This window comes from Selaginella moellendorffii, unplaced genomic scaffold, assembly GCF_000143415.4.
Source record: "Selaginella moellendorffii unplaced genomic scaffold, v1.0 SELMOscaffold_61, whole genome shotgun sequence".
NCBI lineage: Eukaryota > Viridiplantae > Streptophyta > Lycopodiopsida > Selaginellales > Selaginellaceae > Selaginella > Selaginella moellendorffii.
Genome location: NW_003314322.1, coordinates 629,743 through 657,409, shown reverse-complemented (window position 1 = coordinate 657,409; position 27,667 = coordinate 629,743). Strand labels below are relative to the sequence as shown.

General features: G+C 43.2%; 7 protein-coding genes and 2 non-coding genes across 10 annotated transcripts; 6 read left to right on the top strand and 3 right to left on the bottom strand.

Moving 5' to 3' along the window:
• The first annotated feature begins 10,747 nt into the window (after positions 1-10,747).
• LOC9643903 (glutamate--tRNA ligase, chloroplastic/mitochondrial) lies at positions 10,748-13,257 on the top strand. Its single transcript, XM_002984218.2, has 13 exons — positions 10,748-10,956; positions 11,010-11,128; positions 11,211-11,332; positions 11,393-11,575; positions 11,627-11,745; positions 11,805-11,853; positions 11,905-12,006; positions 12,067-12,169; positions 12,228-12,291; positions 12,339-12,453; positions 12,502-12,602; positions 12,664-12,820; positions 12,872-13,257. The coding sequence occupies exons 1-13, from the start codon at positions 10,748-10,750 to the stop codon at positions 13,094-13,096; spliced, it is 1,668 nt and encodes a 555-aa protein (XP_002984264.1). The 3' UTR covers positions 13,097-13,257.
• Positions 13,258-13,705: 448 nt separating this feature from the next.
• Positions 13,706-13,778, top strand: TRNAR-ACG. The gene has a single exon. It is a non-coding gene; the product is annotated as a tRNA-Arg (tRNA).
• A 50-nt stretch (positions 13,779-13,828) lies between these two features.
• On the top strand, positions 13,829-15,212 carry LOC9645019 (pre-mRNA-splicing factor ISY1 homolog). The gene is made up of 2 exons (XM_002984217.2): positions 13,829-14,843; positions 14,915-15,212. Exon 1 carries the CDS (start codon positions 13,889-13,891, stop codon positions 14,789-14,791), a length of 903 nt encoding a protein of 300 aa, XP_002984263.1. The 5' UTR covers positions 13,829-13,888; the 3' UTR covers positions 14,792-14,843; positions 14,915-15,212.
• On the bottom strand, positions 15,042-16,429 carry LOC9645018. 2 transcript variants are annotated; one of them, XM_024689244.1, is made up of 3 exons: positions 15,527-16,429; positions 15,348-15,461; positions 15,042-15,279 (listed from the first exon to the last, which is right to left on the bottom strand). In XM_024689244.1, exons 1-2 carry the CDS (start codon positions 16,392-16,394, stop codon positions 15,382-15,384), a joined length of 948 nt encoding a protein of 315 aa, XP_024545012.1. In that variant the 5' UTR covers positions 16,395-16,429; the 3' UTR covers positions 15,042-15,279; positions 15,348-15,381. The 2 variants fall into 2 exon arrangements, with proteins under 2 accessions (XP_024545012.1, XP_024545011.1); XM_024689243.1 differs by having other exon boundaries at positions 15,261-15,461.
• Positions 16,430-16,865: 436 nt separating this feature from the next.
• LOC9645017 (probable pre-mRNA-splicing factor ATP-dependent RNA helicase DEAH9) lies at positions 16,866-20,359 on the bottom strand. Its single transcript, XM_002984110.2, has 22 exons — positions 20,189-20,359; positions 19,997-20,141; positions 19,877-19,951; positions 19,732-19,821; positions 19,599-19,678; positions 19,386-19,541; positions 19,260-19,329; positions 19,109-19,204; positions 18,954-19,059; positions 18,859-18,905; positions 18,717-18,800; positions 18,606-18,659; positions 18,440-18,540; positions 18,304-18,394; positions 18,073-18,237; positions 17,930-18,019; positions 17,808-17,879; positions 17,657-17,755; positions 17,516-17,602; positions 17,395-17,451; positions 17,264-17,343; positions 16,866-17,182 (listed from the first exon to the last, which is right to left on the bottom strand). Exons 1-22 carry the CDS (start codon positions 20,350-20,352, stop codon positions 17,044-17,046), a joined length of 2,148 nt encoding a protein of 715 aa, XP_002984156.2. The 5' UTR covers positions 20,353-20,359; the 3' UTR covers positions 16,866-17,043.
• LOC9643902 (ATP-dependent DNA helicase MER3 homolog) lies at positions 20,324-25,179 on the bottom strand. The gene is made up of 30 exons (XM_024689204.1): positions 25,092-25,179; positions 24,848-25,031; positions 24,639-24,794; positions 24,335-24,572; positions 24,250-24,286; positions 24,156-24,202; positions 24,069-24,106; positions 24,000-24,021; positions 23,735-23,947; positions 23,527-23,683; positions 23,417-23,468; positions 23,295-23,366; positions 23,197-23,246; positions 23,032-23,149; positions 22,914-22,974; positions 22,782-22,865; positions 22,614-22,739; positions 22,369-22,565; positions 22,136-22,324; positions 21,835-22,083; positions 21,739-21,788; positions 21,668-21,685; positions 21,521-21,603; positions 21,355-21,466; positions 21,056-21,303; positions 20,795-21,008; positions 20,665-20,748; positions 20,571-20,621; positions 20,439-20,519; positions 20,324-20,385 (listed from the first exon to the last, which is right to left on the bottom strand). The coding sequence occupies exons 1-30, from the start codon at positions 25,160-25,162 to the stop codon at positions 20,349-20,351; spliced, it is 3,339 nt and encodes a 1,112-aa protein (XP_024544972.1). The 5' UTR covers positions 25,163-25,179; the 3' UTR covers positions 20,324-20,348.
• Positions 25,180-25,256: 77 nt separating this feature from the next.
• On the top strand, positions 25,257-25,330 carry TRNAK-UUU. The gene has a single exon. It is a non-coding gene; the product is annotated as a tRNA-Lys (tRNA).
• A 73-nt stretch (positions 25,331-25,403) lies between these two features.
• LOC112351412 (ricin B-like lectin EULS3) lies at positions 25,404-26,000 on the top strand. The gene has a single exon (XM_024689300.1). The coding sequence runs from the start codon at positions 25,404-25,406 to the stop codon at positions 25,998-26,000; it is 597 nt and encodes a 198-aa protein (XP_024545068.1).
• LOC9645016 lies at positions 25,408-27,667 on the top strand. The gene is made up of 7 exons (XM_002984216.2): positions 25,408-25,802; positions 25,869-25,991; positions 26,050-26,305; positions 26,360-26,977; positions 27,036-27,158; positions 27,209-27,428; positions 27,487-27,667. Exons 3-7 carry the CDS (start codon positions 26,171-26,173, stop codon positions 27,591-27,593), a joined length of 1,203 nt encoding a protein of 400 aa, XP_002984262.2. The 5' UTR covers positions 25,408-25,802; positions 25,869-25,991; positions 26,050-26,170; the 3' UTR covers positions 27,594-27,667.

Sequence of the window (27,667 nt, the reverse complement as noted above, 5' to 3'; positions counted from 1 at the left end):
TACGTATGTACGGCTGTTACTATAAAGCCGAACATAGGTTTCCACAAAACCATACATAGTTTCTGTTAAAATTAAGTTGAACATGCACACAACCGGTACCTCAGTGGTAGAGCACCTGGCACCAGTGTAGGAGGTCCTAGGTTAAATCCCCAGCCTGTCCAGATCCATTTTCCAACAGTTTCCACATCTGAAGGCCAATATTCGCTGCTTGAAGCTGCTCAGAAAATGGCACTCGAGCTGTCTCACCAAGCAACCAAAGGCAAGTGAGCAAGTGAATGTGGAAGGCTTGAAAGTTGAAACAGGTGCTTGAGATTGAAAATCCTGGTGCACACTATGGCAGCTTCCTGTCCCCTTTAAAATCCGCTGGTTCTACTGGCAACTGCTCATTAATGGACTCCCGCTACAGAAAGCAGTTACGGACACCATGGATTCTATTTTCTGCGGGACGGCTGACGAAACAATTCAACATCTTTTCATCGACTATCGAGAGCACAAGAAGTGCGGCATGCCGTCCAGGCTCTGTGGGACATGCCTCCATCAGTCCAACTTTTGGCAGGGGACCTTCAGATGCAGCAAGTGCCGCTCATAGCGAGACTCACGGTTGTGGCGTTAGTATGCTGGGTAATATGGAGAGCGAGAAACCTCTGGATTTTTCAGGGGAGTTTGCTCACGGTCCAGCAACAGCTACAACTTGGAAATCAGCAACTTGCAATTGGCATGCTCGCCAGCCTCGGCTCCAAACGAAGGTCTCGGGTTTTCCAGGTGTCATTTTTGCGCCACCGTCTCGACAGCTTGCGCAGTCGGTTCAGAGACTTTGCATATAAATGTATAAAATTTCGCAGTTGTGAGAGATTTTGATTCTGTGCGGCTTTTGTTTCATCCTGTACTAACTGAATTCTATTCATGAGCAGCAACCTCAAGTTCCACAGGCCTGGAGCTCCTGCATTGTGCATGACAGCCAATGCATTTGACAAGTAAACTGATTCTCTTTTGTTCCTGCTTAATTCTGTTTGATGAGCAGTTCAACAGTGGAGTATCGAGTGCCCCTTCAGCTTCATGATCACCAGTTTGAGGTGCCCCTCAGCTCTCTAACAAGGTGTTGTATTTCGATTTTTGCCCGAGAAGTTGTTTCGGGTATGTTAGCAACATCCGTTGTTCACAAATTTGCAGCCGGGAATGAGGAGAAGGAACTGCCTTATCTGTTGTTTCTCCAAGGACGACTTGACTTTAAGTCCTTGCGACCACTTGAATGCAGTGGATGGCTGAAAAGAGCCTTGAAAGACTACTGAGTGATTTTGTTAGACTAGGTTTTGTCCATTCTGTTGCCGCTGATATAGTGTCTTGCTTTGTAACCCAGCACAGAACAGGCCTTTCATTGACTATTGGATCCTTGAGCCAACTTCCTAGTCCAAAAGACCAAGTAGTGTACCTTGAGCATTTTCAAGCTGATATTGTTGTCAGATCTGACAATATTATCAGCTTGAAAATGCTCTAGAAACACAGATGCTGCTTAGTGCCAAATGGGGAGCAGTGGACTTCATTTATGGACTGTTGTACATATGTCAGCGTGCTCAAGGCCTTGCGACTTTAGCTGCACTACGAGCCCTACGGCAGTTGCAAGCTTGGATTAGAACATGGTCGCAAACAGCTTACTGTATTTTTATGGGAAGTGTGGCAGCGTGACTCACAGACTCTGCCACGGAACTCTAAGAACATGATTTCCTTCAGCATTCTTTTTATTCTTTTTTCCTAGTACTTAAAAGTTAACAGAACCTGCTAAGGCACTGTTAAGAGACAAGTTAGGGCTTGTGGTTACCTTTTAGTCCCATTTAACCACAGCAGACTTATAAGTTTTCTTCAACTACTTGCTGGGCGCATGCACCAACCACCTCATGGTTCGCATTAACAGCTATGCGCATTGTGGACGGGGAGGGGGGCAGCTTCTTCTACTCTCACATCCAGTCCACTCCCCTTGTTGGCCTGTTCCACAAAGCTAAACTCCAACCACAGCCAACCCAACCAGAAAAAAAAAAAACCAAACCAAACATAAACAAACGGACACAAACACAGAAAAAGTAAATTTTTAATGATTCTTAGATTCTTATAGTTCCTTACCTAAGGTTCTGGCTTCACTCGAACCAAAAATTAAAAAAAGTCCTGGTGATAGCAAAGAAGTCATTCCTTACAAGATGGATTAGTAAGTTCCTTTCCCATGAACAAGAGGTCACCAAAGGGAAGAATTTGGTGTGGAGGACATCTATGCATGAGACAGAATTTAGCTCATGCTACATGTATAGATTTTTGTACTACTAAACAAACAAAGCAAGAGACTCAAATGAATATAGCACACTTTGTCGATTTTGATGCATTGGGATGCTCTTGTTCTTTGGACTGCACTACTCCACTTGATATATAAGCCATGAGCTACTTGATCATGAGGCTATAGTTGTAAAGAGGCATTTCATACTCTTGCAGGTTCTTCAGAACAATAGCTACTCTCAGACATGTTGTAAGGCTAGAGCTAAAGCTATTGCTTCTCTTGCATACAGATAAAGTCTAGTTGTTACTGTAGAGGTTTATATATTCTGAGAGAAAATAATGTCTTAGCCTGCTATTATTTTGACACACAAAACCATTCAATCACTATGTCTTTGATATTGGAGTTGGATGGGAGACACTCTTTGAGATGTTAAAGGTGAAATTCCTCAGCCATAAATGTAAGATTATTATCTAAAAGAATTTAGACATAAATGCTAAAACACCATTTAATTGAGGAGGAAGTATTTAATAGCAATTGTAGACGCATTAACAAAAACACCAACTTTCACTTAGCAAGTCAAGTAGTAAAAAATAGTAATAACATACTTATTACTAACAGTCAACAGTGGAAAAGGCCTCATAAAATTAAACACCACCAACTCAAATGAATGGGAAATTATAATTGATTTCCACAAAGACATACTTTCTTGCATTAAAAGACTCCTAAAATTAATATCTAAAGCATCCACACGCAAAATGAAAAGTCAAATATAGTCAGGATATGCCAAAATTGGAGGAATCATTAATAATTCTTTGAGTTCCATAAAGGCTTATTTGCAGTTCTCAGAAAAAATGAAAGAGATTAGAAAGATGATCAACAAAATGATTGAGATACTGCACCTTGCCCAGAAAGTGTTGCATATCATTCACACATTTCGGAGTAAAGAACTTTAGAATAGCTATAATTTTTTCTGGATCAACTTGCAAACTCTTATGAGAAATGTGGTACTTAAGATAAATCATATCCTTGGACCCAAACATGCTGTAAACAACTAAAAAGAATAACTTGAGAGATGATTCATGGGGTTCAAATATAAAAAGAAAGAGTCTATAAATAAGATTGTACCCCTTTTTTCAATTGGTTAAGGGTTTTGGGATATTTGGGGTTAAGTGTCTTTGGGTTTGAATAGTATTAAGTTAGGTGACCTTCTGGGAAGTTCAAATTCAAGAGTTTACACATGCACTTCAACCACTTTAATTTTAAATCAACTTTCTACAACTGATTCAACACCTTTTAAACATTATAGATGTGCTTCTCCCACGTCCCCTCCAAGTGAAACAAAACATCATTAATAAAGTCAGTAGTCACCTTTGGTATATTGTAAAGAACCTCATCTATCATTTGTTAGAAAGTTGCTTAAGAATTGTTAAAACTGAATGACATCATTAAGAATTTATATAAATCAAATGGTGTAAGAAAAGCAATCTTGGGAACATTATTCTCAACTATCGACATTTGCCAATACCTAGAAGTAAGATTTAATTTGGTGAACCAATGGCTTCTTCCTAGACAATCTAGAAGATCAGCAATATAAGTATCAATACATATCTGGGATAATTACTTCATTTAATGGCCAATAGTTGATGCAAAAGTAAATACTCCTAGTAGGTTTCATGACAAGATAAAGTTCATACTGTAAGCAACCAAAAGAAAGATAATCCATAAGATTCAAATATAATGGGAAAGGGCCTATGAATAAAAATGCATCCCATTTTTCAATCGTTAAGGGTATTGGAATATTTGGGGTTAATTGTCCTTTGGTTTAAATAGTACTGGGCTGGATGACCTCCCGGGAAGTCCAAACCGAGAAGTCCAAATTCAGGAGTTTACATATATGCCCAAAGACTCCACGATTTTCATATAACACTTTTCTTTAGCATCCTTAGTTGGATTTGGCCCCAAATGACAAGTCAAATTCAAAAAGATTAACATACTTCTTCATAAGCTAGTCAACTATTGCAATATAAAGATTGTCAGATGGATTTGAAGTGAGAATAGAAGAACAAAACAGAAATATATGAGGAAATAATGGGGAAATAAAAATGATGAAAGCAAAGGTAAAAACAAAGGGACAAAAAGGAACAAAAGTGAGAATGGAAGAAATATGAAGAAACATAAGATAAGGGGAAGAGGCTTCAAAGTTACACTTGGCATGATTGCATTGCAACTAATCTATACCAAGGATAAGGTCAAAAACTTAATTTAGTACCATCTGTAACAACTGAAACTCAAGCTCAAGATCACTCACATGCACAATTAGGTCTGTCTCATCCCGTGCATATACATATATACAACTGTTGGTATAAAAAATGAAAATTGGCTCTGCCACATGACACAAATATAGATAACAATGTATGGGCAATAGGCCAAGCAATAGAAGATAAATTCTAGCATGTATTAACCAACACAGAGAAAATAATAGGAGATTTATTGTTATAAAAACAAGTTTGAAAAATAAACATTAGATGAATTGATGTCGAGTGAACACTTAATGATACTTATGAAAGAGACTTATTCACACAAGATCCTTCCACTATTTGCATAACACCTTGTTTCCCGAAAGAATTTTGTTATCCAAACTTTCCACTTTAGTAGCACCAATAAGACATTGTTGATACTAAAGCCTTCACCTATGAAATGGAAGATGTTAATCTAGAAAATGATAATAACACAAATATGTATAGCCAACCTCATCACATGTTTATCAGTGGATATCATAGCTACAACCATGTCCTCGCCCCTGTCCTTGAACACAAGCAATAGTAACATCAACTTCTATCAAAACAAGATCATCTCCTATATGTAAGCAACCAAAGGGAACGACTTGAGAGACGATCCATGGGGTTCAAATATAGAGGGAAAGGGCCCATGAACAAAAGTGCACCCCCTTTTCCAATTGGTTAAGGGTCTTGGGATATTTGGGGTTAAGCGTCCTTGGGTTTGAATAGTACTGGGCTGGGTGACCTCCTGGGAAGTCCAAACTCAGGAGCTTACATTTGGTATCAGAGGGGTCTCGGGTCCGACTCTGTTGGTTGGCTAAGGGAATCACACCACATGTTGATTGACATCTGGCTGGTCCAATTTGCTCCCGCTGGGCTCGACCCGAGGGGTAGGGTGTCAAGAGAGCGGGGCTCTCGGGAGAGCTGCGGCTCTCAGCTTCCGTTCACGAGGGCGTGAACTTGCAGGGAAGCGTAGTGGATTGTAAGCAACCAAAGGGAACGACTTGAGAGACGATCCATGGGGTTCAAATATAGAGGGAAAGGGCCCATGAACAAGAGTGCACCCCCTTTTCCAATTGGTTAAGGGTCTTGGGATATTTGGGGTTAAGTGTCCTTGGGTTTGAATAGTACTGGGCTGGGTGACCTCCCGGGAAGTCCAAACTCAGGAACTTACACTATATGAAGTGGAATTGAAGGACGTGCAACAAAAAGTGGAAGAGATAATATTTCATAAAGTTGTGTTAATCAAAAAGCATTATCAAGGGTGGCTAAAGTGAGTGCATGCACAAATCTTATAAAATTTTGATGAAGTGCTGGCCACAACATTCCTAACTTGATCCGCTCTAATATATTTGGCTCTGCATGAAGTAAGAGGCTCCGAAAGTAAATGCCAAATTACATCATTAATTTAGATGGCCTTTGACAAAAAACAATGCTGGCCACAACATTCCTAACTTGATCCGCTCTAATATATTTGGCTCTGCATGAAGTAAGAGGCTCCGAAAGTAAATGCCAAATTACATCATTAATTTAGATGGCCTTTGACAAAAAACAATGCAATTGTTGGAAGGCATAATCATAATTGTCAACATGTCCAAATGTGCACTTGAAAACATATTTCAATCTAGCATCATCTCAAGAATAATAGGCATCAATCACTATAAAGTGATTAAACTAATGGTATACATCATCCTTAGGATTCCCATAGAAAAATTTCAGCCAAATATGAGGATTGGCAGCAAGAGAAGTTGTACCATACACTGTGAATGTCACCATCAACTAAGTTTAATTATTTAATTACAACCATATAACATCAAGCAATTATACTAACTGTTGCTCTAAAGTCAAAGGAAGAGGAAGTTGATGCTCTACCATAAAGATGAATAAAAAGGAAAAAAAAGAAATAGAGAAGAAATTAGAAAAACTATAAGGAAAGTAAAATTTAGATTTTTGTTTAGATCTAGTTAGAAAAACTAAATCTAAAAAAAAATCCCAAATCCAAGCATTTGTTAGGGACAATTATAGTTGCTCTTCATCTCCAATAATGTGAGTGCATAGAATATAGAAAGTGAATATAAAAATATGCATATCAATTAGCCCAAAAACCTTAACTTATATACAGAAATGCATGGTTTATATTAAAACCAATCCCATGGTTATCAAAATCCCATTACACTAATATTAATATACGACATTGTACCCATACACTTGGACCTCACAAATATAATAAAATTTCTACTTCTTATTAATTAAACTCTAAAATAAATTATACAAAAAATTCTTAAGTAGTTAGACATAATTTATGATTATTTGTCTGTGAATCCCAAGTAGGAATATTTGGATATTTTAAAGAATATATTACTAAATTACAATCATCTTGAACTTTCAGTATAGAGGCATAATAACAATTAGGAAATTTTAAACAGTACTTATTGATTATTAACCATTCTACCTTCTTGTCAGATTGTAAAACTAAATTTCCATTATTTTCCATCCTAAGGCTACACAATAATACCATATTTCTTCCTGACTTAGAATCCCAGATTTTATTTATTCTTGAAAATAAAACTAAGTTGCAATCACTTTGTAAATATAATATATTTTTCTTGTTCGGAGAGATTAAAACATGTGTAGAAAATAAGATATTAAAAGGTTTTCCACTCATTAAACTGCTGAAAAATAAATTACATGTTGATAATGACTTTATATTATAAGTTCTTTCATAAAATTCAGGTTCAGATAGACCATCTAAACTATAAGAAATCATATATGACTTTGCTCTTAAAATAGCCCACTCTGCAGCTTTTTCTATTATCACACTTTTACTATCCTTTATAATATTACGAAAGCTATTATAAACAGCTGTTGGTTTTGCTGTAGTATATGCACCACATGTTCTTATTATTTTGATAACAGCCATTCCTCTTGAAAGAGGAATGTAATCTATATTAAACCAGTCTGCTGGGTAATCTATCTTAGTGCGTGCAACTATTTTTATTAAATTTGTAAAACCTTCTATAATCAAATTCATATCATCAACATTTATTTCATTATTTTTTCCAAATTTAGTTTCAATAAAACTATAACTCAAATTTGAAAGATTAAATAGCAAAATCATTAGTACAATCATATAATATAGAGGCATACTAAACAGGAATATATGTCTAAGTGTTTATTATTAATTTATATACTTATATGCATTCTTTAGAAGAGCAATGAATGCCAAAATAAGAGTAAGAAATAGTACATTAACTATGTTTTATTGCCAAGTGATATTAGTATTGGATTGGTGTCAGAGTAGTTATTGGATTATCTATTTAACAACACTTGGTTTGCTTGTGCTTATTTTTATTATTTATTATTTACTAATTATGCATAATTATTTTTTACTATCTTATATCTATTATAATTTTTTTTATCAATTTTGTTTTGGTAAACCAGTTGGCTGGACCTTGCAAAATATCAGTCACCTACAACAGGGATAGCTTTGTTTCCTAGTCACATACACTCTTAGCTGGATTATGTAAAACATAAATCCCTAAATTCCAAAATGAAGTTAAAGGTGTGCCACATGGCAATGGCTGAAGTGGAAGTTTAACATTTGGATCAAAACCTTTAACTTTAAAACTTGAAAGTGGGAGTGGAACTCATAAAGATATGCTTGAGAAACGAGTACAAAGTGATTGATGAATGATTATTTAAAAAGGGACCAATAATAAAAGGATTAACACATAGCAAATGTTGTGACACTTGAAAGTGTCAAGACTGATTCCAAGACTAAGTTCAAGATTAAGCCCAAGACTAAATCTAAAATTAAGTCTGAAATTGAGTTTGAAATAGAATCTAAGACTAGGTCCAAAATTGAGTCCAAGTCTAAAACCAAGACCAAGTCTGATGATGAAAGCCAAAAGTGATTATATCCCAAATGCTAAATGGATTAATAAAGATTAATAAATCTTTACAGGATAATAAGAGGAGGATTTTTAAGGAACCATTATAGCTAGGGAAGGTTAGTGTGATCAAGGAAGGTTATGCCTACATAATGGGTGATAATAAAAACATTAAAGAGTCCAAGGCTAAAGTAAACATGAATGGATAAATGGGATAATTTAATGAAGTGTTCAAAAATCAACTCTAACTTCTCTGAGAGATCAAATGTTTAATGCTCTAAATCCAAGTGAGGGTGGTGGTATTTACTTGGATAGCTTGTATGGCTCATTAGAACTTTATTCTAGCCACATAACTAAGGCACTTTGGTGGCAAAAAGTGAAAAGAGTACCTATAAGGTTTACATTGAGCCATAATGTTTGGAAATAACATCCTAAAGTACTTATAATGGAAAAGTAAAAGAGTGACCTTCTTGCTTAATAACCATAAGTATGGTTACATGGTGAAAAAGTCTTAAATGTTAGTAGGATTTAATAAATAGGCTTTTAAAAACACTACCATAGACAAAAAAGGATTTAGTGAGGATTGAAGAATAGATATTGGGGAATGTTATTCCTCATATCTCAAGACATTTTAAAGATGCTAAAGTGTAGTAATAAAAAGACCACTTCTGGATGGATGGTTTAGTCTTTGAAATGTAAGACTGTAGTACAAATGGTTTTAGATTACTTAGGAGACAATAAGGATAGATATTACTTTAGCAAAGACTTTGATATTTTGATAGTATTTTTGGGTGTTTAAAGGGGGATTGGACATTAAAACACTTGGACTAAGTGTTTCGTTAGCATATGAGATAACTTTTAGGGGCTAATAAATTCCTCAAGTTGAATAAAGATTGTGAGTGAGATGGTAAAAAACATGGTTAAATAATTAAAGTAGAATAGAAATTTTAGCCCCTTATAAATTATATTATTGAATATAATTCTTGAGTGTTTGACATGGTGAATTAAGGTTCTAAATAAATAGTAGAGATAATAGATAGATTGCAAGCATACCATGAGTATTTATAGAAAAACATTTAATCTTTTCTTGATGAATTATATATTTTATCTTCATGTTAATGTTAAAATAGCATCAAGACTCTATTTAACTCCATTTTACTTTAGGTAAACACTTAAGAGTTAAACTCTGTCTTGTTATTTAGTAACCCAAAGCTTTTAAACTTAAATTCCACTCCATTGCCCTTCACATACATGTCTAAAGGTTTCACTTTAATGGTATTCGAAAGTCAAAACCAGATATGTTACAAAAAACACAGCTTTGCCACTTAAATCTTCTATATGATCTTTGTCTAATTGCATTGATGGACTTATTGCTTGTTATTAACAGCTGTCTAGGCACAAGTGGATACAAACCACTTTGTATTGTGCTGCGTGAGGACACTTTTGAGCTTGTAAGATTGTAGAAGGCATTTAAATCTCAATGACAGTAAACATCTAATATGTGCTTGAGCACACTTCTCAACAAGTGTCAGGAGATTGTCATTAGATATAGCTAAAGCTATTGATAAAATATGAAAAATTAGGCAAAACCTCAAACTAATATCCAAGAACTTATAGGTCCATGCTAATTTTGGATGCGATGTACTAAGCAACAGCATCCCATCATGAACAATAACTTCGAAAATATATTACAGAAAAATGAAAGCTGATTGTACTTTTGCAGATTATCCAGCTGGTGTTAAGCATTTTAGCCACACTGTTTTGTACACATGGTGTCGAATGGTTTACTGATTAACTCACCTAATTTCGTCAAGAGATCTGCTGCTCCCCCAGAAGAGATTCACCACCTGCCAAATGTTGTTCCAACGTCTTGCCTTGTCCGTCAGGAACACTTCACCATAGAAAGGCTAGAGCTCCCTGTGATTTCAATCCAACCACAATGTGTGTTCAACGTGTCATCCCTGTCATCTCAATGATCAGAGTCACGATGTATTGCAATAACCTAGCCTTCATGCAATTTTTGTATCGGAACATCAATTGTTGTTGAGTGTGAGTGTTTTGCTTGTCAAGAAGACACTGGTGAATCCTCTCTCATATATGTTGAGTCGTTCAGTGCTTCAGGGGCAATATGCACATTGGATTTTATGCCGTTGGAGAGAATGCCTTTAGAGAAGACTGCATGTTGAATTCCAGATTAGTAACACCTGCTTCTGAGAATCTTTCCGAAATGGAAACCAAAATGTAATAACCAACCAAAATGGAATATGCCAGCTTTTCTAACCCTAGAGACAGAGTACCATGAGCCCTAAATTCTATCAATGGCGATGTCCCTGGTGGGAGGGACTGGCAGCAGGATCTTCGTGTGTGGCGGCTGCGGCAGCTATCGGCCATCGCGATCCCGGCGGCTGCGCGTCACAGCGGCGGCTGGCGGAGATGCAGCGGTGAGAGTAAGATTTGCTCCATCGCCGACGGGAAATCTTCACGTCGGGGGTGCAAGAACTGCGCTATTTAACTATCTCTTTGCCAAGTAAGTGCTACATTCTTCTCCACATTCGCCTATAGCTTCGTCCGATGGCCCAGGAATCATGACGGCAAGTTTATACTCCGGATCGAAGACACCGACATTGAGAGATCGACAAAGGAATCCGAAAATGCGATGCTTCAGGATCTCGAGTGGCTTGGCTTGGATTGGGATGAAGGTTTGATGCTTTCTCTTTTCTTTCCTTTTCTTTCTTGCATGGCAACGTGAAGAGAAAATGGAGGCTTTTTGCGTTCTTCCAGGTCCTGGAAAACCCGGAGAGGTTGGTCCATATCGTCAATCGGAGCGTAATTCCATATACCAGAATTATGCACAGAAGCTCTTGGAATCCGGCCATGTTTATAAGTGTTTTTGCTCCGATGAGGTGATTTTGGATTTTGATTTTGCTTTTGTTCCTTGTTTCCAACTCATTGGTTTGGTTTAGGAACTGGCTAGGATGAAAGAATTAGCCGAACTAAAGAAGCTCCCTCCACGATACACTGGGAAGTGGGCAACCGCAAGTAAGCAAGAAGTGGACGCGGAAATTGCAAGAGGGACACCATACACTTACCGCTTCAGAGTTCCTCGGACTGGATCTGTGACAATCAGTGACCTCATTCGTGGCGTGGTATGTGAAATCATTAACTTTCTCTGTTGCATGAGCTCTGGTTTATTGAAGGTTACATGGAAGCATGACGTCCTTGGTGATTTTGTGATCCTTAGAAGCAATGGCCAACCGGTGTACAATTTCTGCGTCGCCATAGATGATGCGTGCATGAAAATAACTCACGTGATAAGGTCCGCCTCGTACTTTTCTCGTCCGTCCTCCAAATCCTTCGTACTGATTTTCGTGTCAGGGCCGAGGAACACCTCTCCAACACGCTCCGGCAAGTTCTTATCTACAAGGTGGCCAGTTGTTTTACATTCTGCTCATTGTTTTCTGTGATATTTCTCCAGGCACTAAATCTTCCCGTGCCGAGATTCGGTCATGTATCGTTGATTCTGGCACCTGATCGAACAAAGCTGTCAAAACGACATGGCGCAACATCAGTTGGACAGGTTTAACTAGCACTAGCCCTGATGAGTCTATCTATCTATCTATTTTTTGTTTTCGTGCAGTTTAGAGAAATGGGGTACTTGCCAGATGCCATGGTAAACTATTTAGCACTTCTTGGCTGGAACGATGGGACTGATAAGGAGATTTTTACCAAAGACGAACTAAGTAAGAAGGATAAGTCTTGTTGAATATCTCATTTGGCTCTTTCATTTCTTCGTTGCAGTGGAAAAGTTCTCGCTTGAACGGATTACCAAGAGCGCAGCGATTTTCGATCAGACAAAACTCAGGTGTGTGCACGGTGCTTTTAAAAGGAGCTGAACTCCGATCCTCGCAGCTGGTTGAATGGGAAGTATTTGCATCAGCTTCCGGACGAAGAACTAGTAAAGCTAATAAGCAGCCACTGGCTGAAAGCCGGAATTTTGTCACATGCAGACTCCTCGTTCACTAAGGTGTGGCTAGTTTCAGTTTCACAGTTATAATTTGTGTCCGTTTGCCAGGAGGCAGTGGAACTCCTTAAGGATGGAATTGACGTGGTCGCTCGTTCTGAAGTTCCTCTGCTCAAGCTCCTCTCCTACAATCTCGCACAAACATTAGAAAGGTTCTCCTTTTCCCGCTATTTACTTCGCGCTAGATACTGATAGCCTGCACAAACTTTTCAGCAAGTCGCTTGGAGATCTCGTCAAGGACAACTTGAGAGAAGTTGCAGAAGCTCTCATCTCTGCTCATGACAATGGCGAGCTTGCGAGCGCACTAGAGAGCGGCCGGGACGGGTGGCAGACCTGGACAAAGAGCTTCGGCAAAAAACTGAATCGCAAGGTAATAAACCTTTTCTCTCTGGCTTTCGTATCTCTCAATCATTTTGGACAGGGGAAGAGGCTTTTCATGCCGCTGAGAATGCTTCTAACCGGTGAGCTACACGGCAGCGATCTCGGCAGCAGCATGGTCCTGCTACACAAAGCAGCTCAGCAGCAGTGCGTGACTGCACCGCAGTTCACGCCTCTCAGCTCTCGAATCTCACAGCTCAAGGAACTCGACTGGTCCAAGCTACAAGAGGATCATCAAACAATCGAGGCCGCGGCAGCAGCAGCATAGATAGGCGAACACATGCTGGAAAGAAAAGTTTGGAGATTTTCCACGACTCGTAAGTTAAAATACTATCTTTGTACAAAGATCTTAAGAACTTTCAGAGTGAAGCGCGTGTGAAAGGCATCCTGAAAGTTATATAAATCTATTGAGAAGTCCCTCTGAGGCAAGCCCGGAGTTGCTCCATGGAAGAGATGGCATTGTGGCCATGGGAAGTCCTCGTCTGTGAAAGGCGTGGCCTGGTAAATCTTGAGAGAATATGCTTGGTATCTTATTTAAAGGCGTCTTTTGTCCAAAACGTAAACCCTTTTTTGTTCTCCATGTGTAAGTCGTGCGTGGACAACGAGAGCGCTCCAGCTCCAGATCCAGATCCATTTGAAAGATTGGCAGTGGTGATATGGGAGTTTGACGAGGCCCAGGAAGAGTTGGAGGAACTCCAGAGGATGTCTTATAGAAACTTAAGAGAACTTGAGGCCATAATCGAGAGAATAATCAGAGAATTGGATTCCTGATATCTAAGAGTAATAAGAGACCGTATTCTACTTGATGCCACAGTCAAATACCATAAATTAGTGAATACCAGTTGGGCAACAATAAATTAATGGATAAGGGCGTAATGACCTCATGGCCCAATGGATAAGGCGCTGGTCTACGGAACCAGAGATTCTGGGTTCGATCCCCAGTGAGGTCGTAATTTCTATTGTTTTATCAAATTAGGGTTTTAGCGGGGGACATTTTAGGGTTCTTCGATCGATTTCTCCCTCCAGGTACGCTGCGTAGGAGCTCGTCGCATCCCCAGCCATGGCGCGCAATGAGGAGAAGGCGCAGTCGATGCTCAATCGCTTCCTGGCCGCCAAGGAGGAGGAGAAGCGCCCCCCGAAGAAGCGGCGCCCCTACTTGGCGTCGCAGTGCCGCGACCTCGCCCAGGCCGACCGCTGGCGCATCGACGTCATCCGCGAGATCGGCAAGAAGGTGATGGACATCCAGAACCCGGGCATCGACGAGCACCGGCTGCGCGAGATGAACGACGAGATCAACAAGCTCATCCGCGAGAAGTGGCACTGGGAGGTCCGGATCGTGGAGCTGGGCGGCCAGGACCACCGCAAGTTCGCGCCCAAGATCACGGACGAGGACGGCAACGAGGCGCCCGAGATCGCCATGCCCACCGGCCGCGGCCCGGGCTACAGGTACTTTGGAGCCGCCAAGAATCTCCCCGGGGTCAAGGAGCTCTTTGACAAGCCCAAGGAGAGCAAGAAGAAGCGGTCGAGGCACGACATGTTTAAGTGCATCGATGCCGACTACTATGGCTACCGGGACGAGGAGGATGGAATGCTGGTGGAGGTGGAGAGGGTGGCGGAGGCGAGGATGCGAGAGGAGGAGCTCCGGAAGTGGCACCGGGTGGAGGCGGTGAAGAGCGAGGCCAAGAAGAGCATCAAGAGTGGGAATGTGGTGGTGGTGAAGTCGGTGCCGGTGCTGCTGGAGGGCGAGGCGGCGGTGGCGGAGGATGGCGGAGGAGTGGCGGCGGCGGGGGTGGCGGCGGTGGATGGGAGGGAGTTTGTGGCTCATGTCCCCGTGCCGGACAACGAGGAGATTGCGCGGCTCTTGCTGGAGAAGAAGAAGAAGGACTTGCTGAGCAAGTACGCGAGCGAGGACATCCTGGAGGAGCAGTCGGAGGCCAAGGAGATGCTCAACATCAAGCGATGAGGAGGAGATCTCCACAGTGTAACTCTCTCTCTTTTGTTCTTTTCGTTTCGAGGTAAGTTGCTTAGATTGAATTGTTCTTTGTTTTCATTGATGATTTGTTTGTCTTCTCGCTTTTGTTTCCAGTGATTTTGTCTCGTGTAGCGCTCGCTTGACACCTGCCGCAGGAGAGATTGGATTGGATTGATTCGTATAGCTCTGTCCGCCACGCTGGGAGTGATCGCAGTCAATCGCAAGCTTGCGGCGGCTGCTAGAGGACAGATATCCATGGCGTTTTTATTATTATTGTTATCATCTTGGTGGACGACAAGGCGATTTATTTTGTTCTTCCGGCCGGGCGTTAAGTCTTCCAGAGCGAACACCAGCCGATTTGTGCCACAGCGCATTTTTCTGGATCAATCATGCTGAATCATTCGTTCTTCAACTTTTGAGAGACTTTTTGAGAACTTTGTGGATCGATCCAGAAAACTTGTAAAGCGAGAGTGTTCGATCTAAAAGAACACTCGAGAAAGAAATGAGGATTGTCATGGATCACTCTAAACTTATTACACGCTCTCACCTCCTAGAGAGATTTCTTCTTTCAACTTCCTGCCTCACAAGCTCTGCCTCACGGTGCATGCCACCGCTCGGGCCCAATGCCGTAGTCGCGTCTTCACTTCTTGTGGACGATCCCCTGGAAATTGACAAATACAGGCGTGAGAATGAGAGGATTCACGAGAGATAGAGTTTGCGACTTACCGGGACTTGCAATCTGCCACGACGACAATGTGGGAGAGCTCTCGAGGCTGTCGTCGCCACCACTCTCGGAAGAAAAGTCTCCAGCAACTGCGAGTGGCGAAACCGGCGATGGCCGCTGGACCTCCTTGAGCTGCTGCGTGATGGCATAACACAGCTCTAGTGCCGGCAGCGTCTTCCACAGCTCCGGGTCGGCCTCGTTCTTGAATCCAAATCCCAGATCAATGCATCCCCGCAGCTCGTCTAGATCGGCATCAGTTAAGCTCCTGGTGCGGACATGCTCGACGCTATTGCTACTGCGCATGCCCGTGCAGTCGGATACGCATCTTTCCACCACTTTCTTCTTGGTGGATGACGAGTTTATCAAGCCTTTTCTGCGCTCCCATTCTCTGTCGTGGTCAATCTCGGTGCTCCAGGTGCTCATCTTGGCGCTGGTTTGCCTGTGGTAGCGCCTGGGAGGTGTGGTGGTGGCGGCGGCTTGCTCGGTCGCTGTTGTTGGTGCTAACTTTGCCGGTGCTTTTACTGACATTCCGGTCTTGTGCTCGCTGTGGATTGTAAGCTCGTCGCCGTGTCTCTGTCTGTAGGAACCAAAGCTGGCAAAAGGCCTGCTCAAGTGGCTGTCCAGTTCATGCATTTCCCTGTCATCGGGAGAAATGCTCCTCCGCCTCCTCCTGCTGCTGGTCCTGTTGCTCGTCGGCTCATGCCTAGCCCCCGGCAGCAACCTCGTGGAGCCTCTAGCCAGAGACGAGAAGAGGATCCCGGCACTGCTCAGGAAATCCTTGATGATCCCCAAACCGGAACAAAAGCTGCTTCTCCCGGACGACGATAATGAGGAGCCAGAAGTAGCAGCAGTGTAGTTGCTCCCCTTCATCCTCCAATATAAAGGAAGTGACTTTCCCCCTCCCTCCCCCTCCAGAAAAAACAAAGCTGCAGATAAGCTCCAACTTACACACACCCCCCAAATAGTGACTTTGCAGGAGAGAGCAGTGCAGCAGCAGTAGTAGCAGCAACAGCCCCGAGGCCAGCCCCACCACCCATCCAGGACCCCTCTGAACTACCTGAAGGATCTAGTCTAGATTCAGCACCAGCGAGTGTGTCCAGGCCCCTCTCACTCACGTACATAACTCTGTTCTTCTTTTTCGCTTCTTCGCCCACTCCCCTTTGCATCAAATCCCATTCCGCAGCTTCCACACCGCAGGAATAAAGTGGAAAACCGAAGCCCGGACTGATGATCCTCATGAAAAGAATGCTGGCCGCTGAACCAACGTGGCGTCCACGTGCGCTGCCGGGTCAGGCCAGTTACATCCGCACCCCCCGTCCCCATTTGTTGGATGCGTTGCACTTTGTCGAGTATTGTCCAAGCGGTGGATGATATTCTCTTTTAACCCACGTCGTTCCCAAGAGACTCCCGTGCCGAGGAGCGAGCAAGAGTCCCCACGGTCCGAGTTGCACGGCTAGTCGCATTCGTAACTTTAGCTTTTACGTGCTCCCTCTTGCTTGGAGCGGACGTGTGTAGCTGCCTAGACTGCCAGCTTCTTGCGCTCGAAGAAGTGTGGGGCGACGGATGTGAGCCAGCCCGGATCGACGGCCGTGACATCTCGCATGTAGTTGTTGCCAGTGAACATGACCGAGTGGAACACGACACATCGCGGCGCGGCCCTGTCGCGCACACAGATGGCTTTTGTAAGCTTTGGGCAGTAGTAGTCCAAAAGCAACAAATGCTAGTGGTGGTAAACGTACCGGAACAGAACAGATGAGGGGTGAATCAGCAGCTCTTGACCACCACGTAATCGCTTGTAGATGTTTCCTTCTCCACTCGTCTGGCAAGAGGTGACGGTCAGGATTACAACTAGCGAGCAAGTCATTTGTACCTCCTGAAGGAGACTGGCGTTCACAAAGAAGCCAGATGCAATGGCCTTCTTCAAGACCTGATGAAGCGTGCTCGAGTTAGCCACATGCTGGCGAGATTGGCCTATGATAAATGACAAATACCTCCATTTCATTCTCACAGGAGGTGAGCTTAACGCCCAGGCGCTGCATCAGCCTCCTTAGTTGGGCTCTAACGTCGGCAACCTTTTTCTGTATCGTCAAAAACAAAATGCTATATAAGAAGCACACTGAGAAAACACGTACCATAGCTTGATAGTTGACAAAATTTGTATGACACCATTGCGGTGATTTATTGCTCTTTACGAAGCCTTCGTAGACATTCAAATAAGTCACCAAATCACCCTGCAGGAAAGAAACTTTAAACTACAGAACACCCAAGTAGCTTCTCGCTTACCTCTGCCACGGCAAAACGATCTCTAGCTTCATCAAGCTCCTTTTGCCTGCCTCTACTCGATAACCAGATGGACTGCAAAATAGGAACTTTGCATGAACAGAGGACATATAGGTAACGCCTACCTGAACGGATAAAGTTGCAGCGATTGTAAGTGCTTCGCTAGAACAGCCGAGTGATGCAGATGCTATCAACATCTTAGATATCATTGGATCCTGAGAATTGCAGTTTGTGTAAAGTTAAAAGCCAATGGAACTTCCAAACTTACCAGAGGGATCTCTGCAATCTGATAACCTACAGGTGAAGTTAGCTTAGCATCGGTATCCAGAACTCCGAGCGCATACAGAAGCTCCAACGCTCTGACCATGGTTTCTGGGGGTGGTGGCGCAGGCCAATCGAACCGCATAATGTTATCGATGCCCAATGCTTTCAGCTAACAGTAAAAACAAATAATAATAAGAAAATAAAAAAAAGCAGTAAATGAAACAGAAAAACTGACCTGAAGAATAGTAGAAACAAGGTTCGACCTTTGAATCTCAGGCACGGTTTCCGCGTCCATTTCGTGAAGAAATGTGTTCTCCGTATAGAGCCTGTAAATAAAGTGATGAGAAAATGTCTAGGAAAAAGCAACTTACCTGTAACACTTTCCAGGACGTACACGACCAGCTCTCCCTGACCTTTGCATGGCAGACGCCCTTGAAATTGGTGAAACGACAAGAGCCTCCATGTCCGTGAGCTACATGAACCAAGCAGAGTTACAATAAGTTTCGATCGATCGACGCGGAAAACATAAATCCAGACCGGATTATAAAATCGCTGCTTTGAAAACCCACTATCAACAACGTACACGATCCCCTGAAAAGACACAACATGTAGCCAGATTGATATAGAATCAGCTAAAAGTAACAAAACCTCAAGTGTTACTGATGTTTCTGCTATATTTGTAGAGACAATGACCTTTCGTTTCCCTCTTGGTGCTGATGAAAAGACAAGATCCTAAGAACAGACAAACTTATTTACCAAAACCTTTCAAGGGAAGAGTAAAAAAGAGTACCTGGTCGCTACGAGATAATCCAGCATACAACGCGAGAACAAAGAGACCTGACATACGTTAAGACTTAGCAATAATAATTTGGAAAACGTTGATACCATCAGAGTCACGCGGCAGGTTTTCGGCTTCGTCGTTAAGCATCTCAACCGTTTTATCGACGTCGTCTTGGCCGGTTAAGAAAACAAGAACGTCTCCAGGAGGTTCCTGCGCAAAGATATCATAAAATCCATTCAAGTTTTAGAGCGGAAACTACCAGTTTATGAATCAAAAGCACGGTGGTAACAGCAGCTCTTATGTAGTTTTCAACAGGCTCCTCGCTATAATACAGACGTACTGGATGCATTCGTCCCTACACAAACGAAAGAACAGCTTCCGTTCACCATACAGAAGGAAAGTTGTCTTACCTGTACAGAAACAATTGCAGGTTTCAGATTTGGCATTTTATCGGTCTGTGCAATGATTTTTCGCTCTTGGCTATCAAAAACAAGTGTAAGATATCCATTGTCGACAATACTGATTTAAGAGAGTACCTCAAGTCGAAAAAATTCGCAACAGATTTTGCTTGCAGGGTTGCTGATGAAACTATAAGACGCAGCTCTGGCCGTTTCCGTTGGATCTTTTTCAAAAGTCCAAGAACTATATCAGTAGCAATCGATCTCTCGTGCGCTTCGTCAATCATTATAACACTGCCAACGGGTTTACAGTCAAAGAAGGGCGAAACAAGGAAGCATCAGGGAGCAGACCTGTATTTAGTAAGCAGAGGATCTTCCATCATCTCCTTCACGAGGACACCATCGGTCACATATTTGATCTTTGTTACGCCCTTCACGGAGGAAACTTTTAGTCGAGCTTCCGGTGGCTGCAAAATGGTCTTACCGGCGTTGTGATGTCTTCAAAACGAATTGAATATCCAACTTCGGCACCCAGGGAGACCGACATTTCTTCTGCCACTCGTGCAGCTACAGTCTAGCAAAAACAAAAACCTCATCATATGTATACCTTCATTCCGTAAAAGACGTACCTGGACGGCCAATCTTCTAGGCTGGGTACACGCGATGACTCGGCCACCATCAGCCCATCCTGCCTCACAGAGATACTAGACAGACGACTTCCACGGATACTTCAAGAGGAATGGACATACCTGAGGTATCTGCGTCGTTTTTCCACATCCTGTTTCTCCAATGACGATGACGGTCGCAGTTGTTTCAACCATGTACAGCAGCGCAGTGCGATGCTTGTGAATGGGAAGGCGATTGCGCTGCTTTTGAAGATTCATGTAGCCAGACCTGCAAAGGCAAACAAGTCAAAACATAGCTTCAGACCAGGAACTTACTGGTAGCCCCCCGCAGCTGCCGCAAGAAGAACATCGTCTTCATCCCTGTCGCCAGTAAGGACGACCCTCTCCCCTGGTCGCTCAGTTCCTGGCTTCCAGAATCCAGACATTGTTAGCAAGAATCCAGGAACCCTAAACCCAAAATTTATATGTTTGCATTTCATAGAAAAGAAAAAATGCTCGTAAACACATCCAGCCTGCAACACGAACACGTGAAGAGAAATGTTGAAACATCAAAAGCAAAGCCCACCTTGAAGCCTCCATGGCACAGGTTTTCGGAGATTTTAGCGCCGGAGGAGCTGGAACTGGAGTAAAACAAGAACTTTCGGGCCTGTAAATACTTGTGCTGTAAAGGTATGCAAACAAAATGAAGATAATATACCTTGGAGAGCAGTTTGCTGAATATTGAAAACCTGGAGTGCCTGCCATCGGCCTGTATTTGTGTTAGCTTATTCGACAAATAAAAGCCATCAAACCTTGAAGCTTCAAGCTCCTTGTTTCGAGGCTCCTTAGCGCGAGGCTCTGACGGCGTTCCAGGGAACTCGAAGACATCGAACACTCTGCAAAAATGTGGAGATTAGATGCGATCACCACAAGCTTGCCAACCTGAAAGGCGGAATTTCCGCACGACGTTCAGAGCGATTATTTCGAGCAGGATCCAAATGATCCAAATTAAAGGCAATTCGAGGAAGCTTGCTTGCGGAAAAGGCTGGAATGCAGTGTTTACCGCTTTGTTGCACTGCCGAATCTGGATGATGCTGTCTTTTGTATTGAGAACGCCCGTTCTGGACTGGAGAAGAAAATCCCAACTGAGTGCTACCTGAAAAGATCCAAGTCAATATATAAACTGATACACGTCTAGATTACCGAGGATTTCAGTTGATGGACTACAAACATCCACGTCCAGACGTTGATATTGTCTATTGACCACGCTTGTCACAGGAGCAACATCAAGCGTCTTTTGCAGCTGAAAACTGTTTTGTGAATTCAGCTGAGCTGAGAGAGACCTGGACTTCCCGTTGATGTGGTCAAAGATCTGATCTCCCGAAAAGCGATTCTCTTTGCTGACGGGAAGTTGTGCATCTTCGCCATCAGGAATCAGCTGGAAACTGGGCCTGCAATACCCTGGTGAATACAAAGTTTATGTTTTCAGTTTAAGCACATACAAACAGCCAGGTTCTTCGCTTCGTTGGTTTTTATTCTGGACTGATCGTTCAGTGACCATGCTGGCTTTCACGAAGTTTCTCAATGATAGCTTCTCCACAAGGTCGATCCCAACTACAAAAGAAAAGAGTTTTAATCGCGTCATTTGAAGTTCCATATACCATATACCATAAGTTTCGGAAATGAGAGCAGCGTCCACGTCCACGTCCTTACCCGCAATACGTTCTATAGATAAAGAAACGGAGTACGGGCTGTTGAAGGAAACAAGATCAGCTACTGAGCTATGAAAGCTTAAGATCAGCAAAACATAATAACCTGGAAAACTGTTCAACCCTGCACAGAATTGCGCTAGCATAAGTGAGATAGACTATGTAGAAGATTGCTACCTTATTCTCTCATAGTAGTAAAGCCGATTCGTTTTTTCGCTTCCCACAACCTACGAGCATAACGAAATAAATAAGCCCGACTCTCGACCCGCTTACCAAGTGTGCAACATTGCAAATAGAAGCCGTTGTCTTTCCCGGACGTGTTAATATCAGTGTAAGCTCATGATTTCCAGATGTATTCCGTCGAGTCTCGATTAGCTTCATGTCTATTCTGGGAGGAAGTTTGTCCAGTGCTTCTTTGACTTGGTTGCCAAAAGGATATTTTCGCCCAGTAATAGCTTCCAGCTTCCTTGGGTCCGCTTTCGCTAGTTTATCGAATGAATCGATTCCGGACTGAAGAAATGCCTGCAGCCAGAACCAAATATGTCATCCTCACATTAGTTTTAACACTCGGTACCTTGGCAGTAACCATTCCCACCCCAGCTAGTTGTTTAAGCTGATAAGAACTGTCTTCCCAAAGCCTTTCATGAATACATTTTGCTAGCTTCAAGGCAGTCACAGTTTCCTTGAAACGCTTCATGAACCTAAAGTATTCGCTCATACAACGGGAAATGCGGGTTCCATTTGTACAGATAGCAGTCACGTCCTGTTTCCTATGATGAAAAAGGTTAAATATGTGAAATTGCATACCTGACTCATAGTGAAATCTAGCGTGGATGGATCTCCCGACAAAGCATCATTAATCAGAAGAAAGATCTTTTCTTCTCGTGATTGAATGCGCTTTTTAATCTTCCCGTTCACTCCCAGAACGTGGTACTTGATTTTACCAGTTGTATCCCCATTTATATCATTCAGTAGTTTCTTCTCGTTTCGCCTGAGCTGGATCCCTGATACACGTTCATCGTCAAATAAGTTCGACAGCATTCAGAACTCACATGAAAGTTCTTGTGACTTGGCCAAAGTATAGATCATATCTTCGACAGCACACTTGATTGGTGCCTTGGTTATTTCCTTCATTGTGCTGAAGTCCAAATAGTACTTCGCCATTAGGCGTCCTGGCTCTGTGACAGAATTATATTACGTGAGGTATCATAGTAATGTACCTAGAGGCTTCAGCTGAAATCCATATTCATCAGTTTCAACAAGTCGAAACTCAGCCAGTTCGTTGACATTCCTCAGACAAATTTCTAAGGTAAACTATTAGTACCTTTCGGAATTAAAATTGCTCTTATAACCTTTGAGATGATTTTCGAGATGATCTTCACGAGCTCTATCGACCTTATAGTGCTGAGGATTCTGAAATAAAGAGAAACCTTCGAGTTACAAGTAGTAAAAGCTAAAAAACCATCTTACTTTTTTTATTCTGACGTATAGGAAAGAAGCTTTCAGCCACTCAATTGCCAAACTAACGTCCGACACGGTCATCAAAACTATTTCAGCGTTCAAGTGCTCCGCTATTGCAGGAAGTAACCTGGAATCGAGAAACTAACAATGGATAAGAGGGTGATTTAAACATACTCTGACTCCACAACTTCCGATCCAGAAAGAAGATTCTCGTAAAGATGGACCTGTGAAGTTATTTAGTTCGTCTCTAATGAAGAATTTAGCAAAGATACCGTGTCTCTTCGTGTCATTATAATAACAAGGCCGTTATCGTCAAATTGAGGACGGCCAGCCCGTCCACACATCTTAGAGAACAGTGTCAGAGGGAAAAGCTTGACCAATAACGTTTGCATACCTGCACAAGCGTCGATCTTTCGTATTCCGTGTAACAGCCTTTGTCTTTGTTACTAAATGAAATAAGAAATGAAAAGGCAAGAATAAAATCAAGACTACAAGTTCACTTACAAGTACTGTGTCGATTTTATGATGACTGTGTGAGCAGGGAGATTAACTCCATGCGCAAGCGTGTTTGTAGTACACAGAATATGAATATCTCCCCTTAGAAACAGATTTTCGACAAGGCTCCGTTCTATCATGTCCATACCACCATTGTGAAAGCCAACTGAAAAGCGAAAGTCGCAAGGTGATCAAAACAAGCTTGAAGTTGGCTCACCTCCACATCTTATGCATTCTTGTAAATGCTTGTCCTTCGAAGACCTTGCAGCAAGCTGTAATCTTTCATAGTGCTCTTGACTTTTGATGAAAGGATTGCGAAAGTTCATGCTTGAAGCGGCACGAGCTACTGTAGTAGCCGCTTCTTGTGCTCCCTTTCTAGTGGAGCAGAATACTAGAACAGCCTTATCCTTCGCTTCCTGCATGATAATATCTGTTTGCAACCAAGAATCATTACGAGAGTAATTATTCATCTACTGCTTTACCAAAAAGAAAGCCTTGTAGCCTCTGCTTTAGAAAAATTAGTATACAGCGACAAAGAGCTTCGCTCTCACCCTTTCGAAAAGAAAGTCGTTCTTGGCAGGAGCATAGCCTGCCAGACGAGGATATAAGGAAGGAAGTATGGAAATGCTATGACTTACCCAAGACTTTCGTAGTCAGTTTTACGGGACGTACTTCTTCTCCAAACCTGTACACAAATCAGATATCTATAACGTTCTCAGGTCATATACGTGCCTCTTCAGTGCGCGAGGCGGAACCTTCAGCCATTCACCTGAAAAATCAAATGAGTTTTTCGACGATGAAGAATCAACGTCTGTACCGATATCTTCAATGTTTGGGATTGTTGCTGAAACAGCAACAAACCGAATCGTGGAAAGCGGGCACCCTCCCATCTCTGGATACCGAGAAAGCATTTTCATTCTACTGACAACGGCTTCGAGTGCCGCACCGCGTGGTTCGTGAAGGAGGTGAACCTCGTCAATCTCGAAAAGGCCAACATCAGCGAAGAAACTCAAGCCCCCGTGATCCTTGTTCCTCCGTGTTATAGAGTCAAATTTCTACATGCGACGAATGAGAAAAAATAAGAACATAACAACGTAGAACGAACGAAGCATTTCCAGTACCTCTGGCGTCGTGAGAATTATGTCAGTGTCGGGCATGGGCCTCACATCCGCATCACCGGTTAGCTCCTGGCAATTCAATCCCAGCACTTGCCCAAACTTTTGCTTCCACTCCCTCAGTTTCTCTTGGACAAGCGCTCTGGTAGGCGCAACGTAAACCTGAGAAAAACTTTCATGAGACTCGGCATTGGCGACAAAAGTAAAGACCTCACAGTTTTCAGCGTTCCGGGGGTATGCTGGAACTGTCCGTCCGGCCCAATGGAGCGGCTAAGAAGATGCAAGATGCACAGCTCAAAGAGGACTGTCTTGCCGCTTCCCGTGGGCGCCGAGACCACCATATTGTCATCGGACAGGAATGCCTGGCTGAAGCATTCGCTCTGGACAGAATTGAAGTATCTAGAAGACAATGGATGGATCGATCATCCCCTGGCGCCTGGAATGCTAGATCATACTCACCTGAAGGTGAAGATCGGCCGAAACGTGGCCGGGAGAAGCGTCACCGCCTTGAGGCAATCGAGATCGTGCATCGCTCAACCCTAGAAATATTTTCCCGCGCGATTTTACTCATTTGAAAGATAAAGTAGGTCAGCTAATATCCGGCCCTCAAAAACTCACAAGCATGCCGTCCTAGCTCAGTTTGGTAGAGCGCGTGGCTTTTAACCACGTGGTCGTGGGTTCGAGTCCCACGGACGGCGATCCTCGTTTTCTTCGTCACTCGTTTTATGAGTGCTTTAAAGGTCGTCCTTTTTTTTTTCTACACCTAGAAGCATGGGCGGGAGCGAAGAACACGGCGGCTATGGCTATGGCGGTCAGTACTATCCCCCACCCGATCCAAGCATTTATCCTCCCCCACAAGGTGCGTATGGATCGTATCCCCCAATTCCTTCACAAGACAGAGCTTTCGATGCTCCACCATACCCTCCTCCATCCAATCCCCCAAATCTCTATCCAGCTCCTTCGTACGAGCACGATCACCACCACCACCATCATCACGATCATCACAATCACCACCACGATCACCACCGTCACGAAGAACACCAGGGACGCCCCGACCGTGAGCTCGGTCAACTCGTGAAGCTTTGCTGCCAGGCCAACATGGATTTCAGCTTGGCTGTTCGCGACGATGGAGTGGTGCTCGTTCCTTCGAATCATCACGATGATTCTCAGGTACTCTTGAACAGCTCTGATTCTTTGGTTCCAGCGTGTTCCTTCTTTTTTTTTTTCTTTTCGCAGCAATGGTACAAAGATATGAGTTGGAGCACGCGAGTGAGAGACGAGAAAGGATTCCCAGCGTTTGCTCTCATCAACAAGGCAACCAGGAAGGCTTTGAAGCATGCAACCGAGGAGTTACAGCAGGTATTCTAGCGATCGATTTTCATACATTTGAAGAAACTTTGGATTTGCAAACCCGCAGGTCTTGCTGGTGGATTACAATCCTCGCGTGGTGGACGAGAGCGTTCTTTGGACTGTAAGCGAGGACATGGGGAGTGGCTTTCGAACCATCCGGATGGCGAGCAACATCAAGCTCAACCTCGATGCGTTCCGCGGTGACAAGCGATCCGGCGGAGTCAAGGATGGAACTCCCGCGGTACTGTACCGCTGGAAGAAGCAGGAGAACCAGCTCTGGAAGATCATCCCGCTCTAAAGCAGAGACTCTACTTAAATCAAGCGTAAGTTTGGTGTCGTCCAAAGTTCGTTTTTCAATGGTTTCTTCCTCTTTCCAGGGAAAGAGACAGGAAGAAAAAATCAAACCCCCGCTGGTAAATAAAAGTATCTTTTTTTTTCCACTCCGACAGATTCGCATACGACGCCACGCATATGCTGCGATCTGTCCTTCTCACGCGCATTCTCTCAAAATACATAAGCATTTGGGAAAGTTTTCTTCTCTCAGTGGTCTCCACTTTTGGTTTCCCAGATTTTTGAGAGGAGGAAGGAGAAATCTCTCAACCATGTACTCCGGAGGAGGTGGCTACTACGGTGGAGAACAAGAAGAGAGGAGAGGAGGAGGAGGAGGCTATGACGAAGGTGGCTATGGAGGAGGTGGCTATGGAGGAGGATATGGTGGAGGAAGAGGTGAGTCCGGCGGTGGCTATGGAGGAGGAGGAGAATATGGTGGAGGAGGAAGAGGTGAGTCGGGCTATGGAAGGCCAGAGCGCGGTGGCTATGGCGGGGGCCGAGAGGAAGAAGAAGAAGCACAGTTCCACCGTCGCCGTCCTCCTCCACAGTCGTCCGAGAAGGATCAACTCGTGAAGATCTTTTGCGCTGCAAATCCTGACTACGTTCTCACTGTCAATGGTGATGAGCTTGTTCTCGCTCCAGGCAACGGATCGAACGAAAGCCAGGTTTTCTTTTCGCCTTTGTCTCGATCGATCTCGACAGCTTTTCTATGTTTTTCTGCAGCAATTTGTCAAGGATTGCAGGTGGGGATCCAAGGTCCAGGACGAGGCTGGATCACCAGCGTTTTCGATCGTGAACAAGGCGTCCGGGCTGGCGCTCCAGCACGGGAGCGACTCTTTCGAGAAGGTAAACTTTTCTTTCTTTCTTTCAGAGGCCGATGATCTTGTTAACTTCAGGTGATGTTGAGCCCGTATGATCCGGAACGCTTGGACGAATCCGTGCTGTGGACCCAGAGTGACGACGTTGGCGGTGGCTACCAGTGCCTACGACCAGTCGGGAACGTCCACTTAAACCTCGATGTCAAGGGCGGCGAGGGCGTTCGATCCGGCGCGGAGCTCATCCTTTTCAAGTGGAACAAGCAGGACAACCAGAAGTGGAAGATCATACCAATCGAGAGTAAGTTTTTCTTCCTTGGATCTTTGTTGTCTATAAATCTTTTCCATATGATAAACAGATAGTGGAGGATCGTACGGTCATGGATATGACGAACAAGGAGCTCATGGATATGGCGAAGAAGGACGTCATGGATATGGTGGTCGCCCGGCTTATGGCGATTATTAAGTAAAAGTGGGTGAAAGGACTTTGCGTGGTAAATAACCAGATAAAAAAGTGTTTTGGCTTTATCACTCTAGTTA